This window comes from Chiloscyllium punctatum, chromosome 1, assembly GCF_047496795.1.
Source record: "Chiloscyllium punctatum isolate Juve2018m chromosome 1, sChiPun1.3, whole genome shotgun sequence".
NCBI lineage: Eukaryota > Metazoa > Chordata > Chondrichthyes > Orectolobiformes > Hemiscylliidae > Chiloscyllium > Chiloscyllium punctatum.
In genome coordinates this window covers 7,501,139-7,508,602 of record NC_092739.1, presented here as the reverse complement: position 1 = coordinate 7,508,602, position 7,464 = coordinate 7,501,139, and the positions used below count along the sequence as shown (strand labels likewise).

General features: G+C 36.2%; 1 protein-coding gene across 3 annotated transcripts in view; it reads right to left on the bottom strand.

Moving 5' to 3' along the window:
- Window positions 1-394: 394 nt before the first annotated feature.
- Window positions 395-7,464, bottom strand: part of lrba (LPS-responsive vesicle trafficking, beach and anchor containing) — an 894,965-nt gene continuing 887,895 nt past the window's right edge. For all 3 annotated transcript variants that reach the window (XM_072561970.1, XM_072562677.1, XM_072563520.1), the window contains 2 exons: window positions 5,839-5,990; window positions 395-1,710 (listed from right to left, as the gene is read on the bottom strand). In XM_072561970.1, the coding sequence (XP_072418071.1) occupies window positions 1,620-1,710; window positions 5,839-5,990 (243 nt within the window). In that variant the 3' untranslated portion in view covers window positions 395-1,619. The remainder of the gene's footprint in view (window positions 1,711-5,838; window positions 5,991-7,464) is intronic.

Sequence of the window (7,464 nt, the reverse complement as noted above, 5' to 3'; positions counted from 1 at the left end):
TTTCTAAACAAAAGGTTTCAGTTGTGAAATCCATGCTAATTATTTTTGTCAAAACAAAATCCAAGAAAAATCATTGCTTGTCTGAAACAGTTAAATCAATAGAATTTAACTTTTTCAGCAAAGCATTTTGTTCTATAATTAATTTCTAACAAATGCTAGTGTTATTTCTCCACTTGAGACCTTGCAGCCGTTAAGTTACAGTTATTCAGTTGCATGGCCTCAGGTAATTTGGAGTTCTATTGCAGAAAAGAAAAACATGATCCACAAATCATACAAAGTCACGGTTTACAAGTGGTGCTTAGAGATTTGCTCAATATAATGTTATCTAAATAAACAGCAGCCGATCTCAAGGTTGGATTGTTTTAATACTGTCAGTCAAAAGAAAAGACTCCAGTTTCAAGATACAAGTGAACTTTATTTTTGATTTCATTACACAAACTAGAATAACCTCATTCCAAATCATCACCAAAAATCATTTGAGTGAGGTTTTGAAATACAGTAACTTGGTCCCTCTGGCAGGTTACTTATGCACCATTAGGCACCAGCAAGATCCATATTGAGCAAACCTTAGCTCAGCAAGGTGGAATGTTTTCAGCAATCTAATTTCTGAAAATATGAGGCTTACCACAACATCCCAATATTCGATTTCACACACACACACACAAGTAGGACAGAAACCCAAACAGAATTTCACAGTTACAAAGAGTTATCAGGAGTCAATGTCAAATAACAATGTTAGGATTATTAATGTGTTTAACAAAGGCTATAGAAATGAAATCAAAGGACATAATTCTTTGAAAATGCACGCACACTCTTTGGAACAGACAAAACCTGGTACACTGGATTGATTTACCGTTCACCTGTTCCCTTTGCCAGCCCAGCAGCATGCCAATGACAAGAATATAGTTTCTGATAGACTGTTATAAAGTTAAAAAAAATCCTAGGTCATAATTTAAATATTGCTTTTTGTTCCCAGTAATATCAGTGCTAAGCTACCATAACATTAATGAAAAAATACAGCAAAGAACCATGCCTTAGAAAGGATTTGTACACCCCCACGTGCAAATCTTCTCCCCAAAAAGAAACTTCTCAAAATTTGATCTCTACATATGTAATAATTAAATCACAGGTGTAAATATATTGCTTAGTTCTAACATAATTATGAATATCTGATTAAAATTTCTGCTTTACATTCTGTTAAATCAGTCATTTCTTCTTAGAGATGAGCGTAAAGAAATAGTCATCGTATTTCTTATGAATGAGACACTTATAAAGAATCGTGTAAAGATTTGTTCCTCCTAAAAATAGACGTTTGTATTTCTGCATCAGACTTATATGTTCTGGTGTTCTACGAATGATATGTCAAATTCCTCATATTCTACAAAAATAGCAGTAAGCATTTCAAAATACTCTGCTTTCCTGGAGACTTTTTTGTTACATTCAAATTTGTTGCTTCTTCATATGAATGAAGGCATATATATATATACACAGTGGCAGGATTGAATGATTATGATGATTAAAAACTCTCAATTCACCAACAATGGCTGTTTGATCTTCTGGATCATGATTTTTAAAAATTCCAGCACATAGCAATGCATCTCTGTGTATTGAAGGCATCTTTAGTACCTGGTTTGATACTCATGATGCCATCGATTAAAATCGATGTAAAACAGTACTATACTTCCAGATGCCATTCCAGTAATGATGACTCTAAATTAAAAGAGGTACAGTTAGTTTCACAGAATATAAGTTACATCAATCAATATTATACTAAAAAATGTCCAAATGGAACAAAGAAAAGGCTTAAATTCAATACATCCAAGTTTTTGATAGACATTTTAAATCAAATAACGAATCAGGGTTAGAGAGTCGGTAGGAAAGTTAGATTTGAGCACTATCAGATCAGTCATGATTTCACTGAATGGCGAAGCAGACTCAACGGGCTGAATGACCTGCTTCTGCGCACACATCTTATGTCAAAATATGATAATTTAGTTACATGTCTTTAATATTCAGTGGAACCATTGCTATTTACAGAAAGTTAATTTACTTCAAAAGCTTTACATCAGATCAATTAAAATGAGAGCTTGGTGTTAGCAGGTGCTGCGCTAGATGGAGAGGGGGATACTGTGGTGTGGGTTTTTAAACCCAAAAGAACATTTTCAATAATAGGCAAAATCACTGAATAACTATATCTAGGTTTTTATGCCTTTCTGCTTTTAGATGTGATAATGATCACTCCTGGAAACAACTGATAACTCTCTGTTACTGTTTCCTTGATATACACAGACACTAGCTAACTCACTGACTTTTCCTCACTGAACGCAAGAAAATGTCGAGCATTCTGCTAAAATGGCTCAAGACTTATTTTTAGTTTTGATGGCCTGGAGACTGTAAAAAAAATAAACTGCTCCTCCATTGGTACAGATATTTTTCTCTGAAGTGGACCTGCTTATTGTCCTTGGCCTCTCTACCTATAGATTATTTGCTCAAGCCTTTGGCTTAAATCATAGGATTTTAGCATTGACTCAATGATAAAACAAATTGTTTCTGACTTTTAAAAATGTCACCTTTCTATAACTGAAAACTATCAATACATTTTCCTTGACGTTCAAGTTTCCAACCAACATATTATAAACTTTCATCACGAGAGTCTCTGGTGGACAAGTGTGAGAGCATATAGGGCTTGTACATATTTGTGGGGGTAGATGTGTACACAGGGGATATACAGTTATGATTTCAAATTTCAAACCATTACATATATGTCAGGCTGATGCTATATTCTAAAGAAATAAAGAAACTCTTAGTAACCTCCAGTGAAGTGCATAAACATGGAAATCAGAAAATTATTGTCCTGTTTGCCCCATTGCTCCAAAAGCTGTCTTGTAATAGTATTTTGCTTAAAGTCGTAACATTGAAATCTATGAAAGGGCTTGAAGTTGCAGTATCTTACATGACAGATAACAACTAAGTTGTCCAAAGAAAATTAGAGCTAGTTCACTGCAGGCTAAGTAATTTTGAAAAATAATATGATGAGACTTAATCACTGCTAACTTATCTTCCTCGCATTCAAGACTGAATCCTTATAAATGTAGAAAGTAATCCTGTAATATTTTAATTATGCTAGTTAGAGACTATTAAAAAAACTAAATTTTTTAACTTGTGTTTCTTTTATCTCTCCCTCTCAATCTCATTGTCTTTTCCTTTCTATTTTGCTTTCTGTACACAATTTGACATTAACTATTGCAAAGTCCACTTCAGACTTGGTGTTTCTGAGTAAAGACTCTTCAGTCTCATTGGTTAAGGCACACCACTGCTTGCCCTGCTCACACACATCCCTGAAGAGGATATCCCAATATTTTGATTCCCTTACCATCACAAATGTCAGTGCATAAATTGATAAAAATCTTATACGAAAGATTAAGCAATGGTTAGAACAACTTTTTCATTGCTGACCTACAAAATACAGGCCAATGCAGATAAAATCCAACTTGTATCAGTGAAGCAAAACAGAAGTAGTGGGTGAACCATGCAATACATGTCTCAAATGATTTTCCTTTCCATAGAAGTCAACAGGACTGGAGACTTAATGGGATGTATAATGGGCTATTGTTCACCAAATATTTTGTACTGGCCAAAGGTGAATTTCACCCTCAGTATATTTCTAAAATTAAGAATTTTGATTCTGTTTTGCAGAATACCTAATTTGATTTGTGATTTGGAGATGCCGGTGTTGGACTGGGGTGCACAAAGTTAAAAACCACACAACACCAGGTTATAGTCCAACAGGTTTAATTGGAAGCACACTAACTTTCGGAGCAACGCTCCTTAATCAGGTGATAGTGGAGGGCTCAATCCTAACACAGAATTTATAGCAAAAATTTACAGTGTGATGTAACTGAAATTACACATTGAAAAATTGATTGTCTGTTAAGCCTTTCATCTGTTAGAACCTGGTGTTGTGTGATTTTTAATTTGATTTGCATTGTGATCATAGTACAACTTTGATGATATTAGAAATTTCTCAAGTTCTTGAACAATTCTTTTATCCTAATAAAAGATAGTTTGTCCTTTTCAGTCTGTTATGTACTTGTCTCTTAATAGTTCCAATTATTTGTCATGTTCTAGTAACCTTTCATAAAGCAAACTATTAAAAAAAAGACTGCTAAAAATTAAAATAATCCAGCTGTAGGCTAGTAAACCAGCAATGCATAAAGCTATAGAACAACGGAATGCAATTTTGCATTGATAATATCTAATTTTATTACTGAAATAATTGAGACCATTAAGATGTCCCAAGTTCAATTTCACATGTTCAGAAAGATAACTGAACAAGTGCTGCAATTTTGTCTGTTTGCCTTTCACTTCCGAGAACAGTGGTTGAAGTATATCCCCATAACCTTTTATCCTCTTACTAATCAAGAACCTATCTATCTCTGTCTTAAAGACATTCAATGTCTTGGCCTCCACAGTTTCCTGCGGCAACAAGTTCCACAAATTCATCACCTGCTGGCTGAAGAAATTTCTCCTTCTCTCATTTCTAAACGGTCATCCCTCAACTCTGAGGTTGTGCTCTCATGTCCTAGTTCCTCCTTTTAGTGATACCTGCTGTTTATCCACTCTCTCCAGCCCTCTCAGTATTTTGAAAGTTGCAATAGGACACTCCTTAACCTTCTAAACTCTACTGAGTGCAGGTTCAAGAGTTTTCAAACACTCCTCATACATCAAACCCTTCCTTTGCAAGATCCTTCTTGTGAACCTCCCCCAGGCCGCCAACATATCCTTTTTTAGGTATGGAGCCTAAAATTGATCACAACATTACAAACATGGTCTGACCAGAGTCTTATACAGCACGGTGGCACAGTGGATAGCTCTGCTGCCTCACAGCGCCAGAGACCCGGGTTCAATTCCTGCCTCAAGCCACTCTCTGTGGAATTTGCACATTCTCCCCGTGTCTGCGTAGGTTTCCTCCGGGTGCTCCGGATTCCTCCCACAATCCAAAAATGTGCAGGTTAGGTGAATTGGCCATGCTAAATTGCCCGTAGTGTTAGGTGAAGGGGTAAATGTAGGGTAATAGGTCTGGGTGGGTTGCGCATCGGCGGGTTGGTGTGGACTTGTTGGGACGAAGGGCCTGTTTCCACACTGTAAGTAATCTAAGTAATCTAGAAGATAAAGACTCAGCAGTACATCCCTGCTGTTGCAATTCTAGCTCTCTTGCAATGAAGTGGTAACATTGTATTTGCCTTCCTAACTGCCAACTGAACCTGCATGTAAAAGAATCCTGAACCAGGTGTCCCAAGTCTCTTTGTGCTTCAGATTTCTGAAGTCTTTCCCCCTTTAGAAAACGGCCTATGCCTCTATTCTCCCTATCAAAGTGCCTAACCTCACACTTTCCCACATTGTATTCCATCTGCCACTTCTTTGCTCCTATCTGTCCAAGTCCTGCTGCAGACTCCCTGCTTCCCTAACACACAGTGTCCCTCCATCCATCTTTGGATCATCTACAAATTTAGCAACAATGCCCTCAGTTCCTTCATCCAGATTGTTAATGTTTAACATGAATAGTTGTGGTCCCAAAACGGACCTCTGTGGATCTCCACTAGGTACTGGCTGCTATCCTTAAAAAGACCTTTTCCCCCAACATTCTTTCTTGTGCCAGTCAGCCAATCCTCTATCCATGCCAGTATCCTGCTATTCTTATTATTTGCTTGACAAGTTTCAACCTATTGTTACTTTACAGGCCACAGTTTGGCAATTTTTAAAAATTGCATATAGAAGAAAGAAGAACTTTGAAGGGGAAGAAAGTAGTTTGTCCAGTATTTTTGAAATACATCTTACCTTTGATCATGAGACATGGCCATGGCCCTAATACCAGCATCACATCCAGGATAAGTCATCAGTTGTTTGAGGTCCCATACCTGCCACACAGCCACAATTCCACTATCTCCACCAGCAATGAGGTATTGCCCGTCACGACTCAGCAGCATAGCCTGGAGAAGAACCACACGTATTACAACATAGCTCTCAGCTCATATCCACTTAGTCATCTGCTGACTTTGGCTGCAACTCAACAGCTGGTATTTTTTAAACAAGGTTGTATATTAACAGTATCACCCAGGGTTTTCTCCAAGGACATAACATTCTCACTTCTAACAAAAAAACTGACAGTTTTATTTTTTGTCATATGTCAGTTTGTCATAACTGTAAATCATCAAATACACTATCATCTTCTTATATGTTGTATTTATTTTAAGAAAATGTGTCATTTTGGTTTTGACTGGCCAATATATCAAAACACATTACAAATCGTTGAGATCAAAACATTCTTCAGTCGATTGCTGGGTTTCTTGAAAAATGATGTTGCCGCTGGTGTCATTTGCAACCATTTCATGTTATAGCAGTAAAACTGCAAATCCCAATGCTTAGTTTGCTATTAGAATGAATTAATTTCCATAACTATATCTATTAGCCAATATAGAAAATGGAAGGACTGTTCTGTTAAATACCAGATGCATAAACACAGAAAATTTGATAATCACTTGAAAAGACTAATCATAACTTTTCAAGATATGGGAACCCCTCTGTGTTTTCTGAAAAATATATTAGTACAGAATTTCTGAGCATTTGAGGATTTTACCTCACATTTTCTCAAAAGGGGCATGGTGAATTTAGAATTTTGGAACTACTGCATCATGACAGAAATCCTTTTTGCCTCTACATTTTTAGAACATGAAGTAGAGTCTGGAGAAGTAAGGTGTTATTATAGCAACACTCAACAAATTTATTGTCATAAATGGTGATCCTTGCTGTTCTTATACCATCATGAACTACTGTAAATTTGCAATAACCTAAAAAAGCTTTTTGCAAGAAATTACATCACAAAATATAGCATTTGATTTTCTGTTAAACAAAGTACAACAACCAAAATCATTAGTCTACATAACACATGAACAGGCAAGGAATGGACAGATATGGATCATGTACAGGCAGATGGGATCAGTTTAGAATGGCATCATTGTTACTACAGACATGGTGGACCAAAGTGCCCATTTCTATGCAATGTTACTGTTCTATATTCTATGACAGCAACATTTAGAGAGCAGCGCTGAACAGCAGTTTGCAATGGAAATTGCAATTTTAAACAGCACAAAATGTTTATAATAGAACTAAAACATAATGAAAACACATACTTTGCCCCTTTGAGACTTTTCTAGCCCAAAGTGAAAAGAATGAAAGTTACTTTTGCCAGAGCACTGCTAGTATATTGCGTTAAATTAGATTTTACATTTGATGAGTCAAGTTATATTCTCGGCCCAATGCACAAATTACTGTAGCTTAGTAATCTTGAGTGACTACAAGATGAATTTTATAGAAATTGAAAAATTTCACAAGTAAAGTAACGCATGCTTTTCTTAGGTGGATTGAAAATGTTATATGGGCACAGAAGAGGGAGTTCTGTTGTTC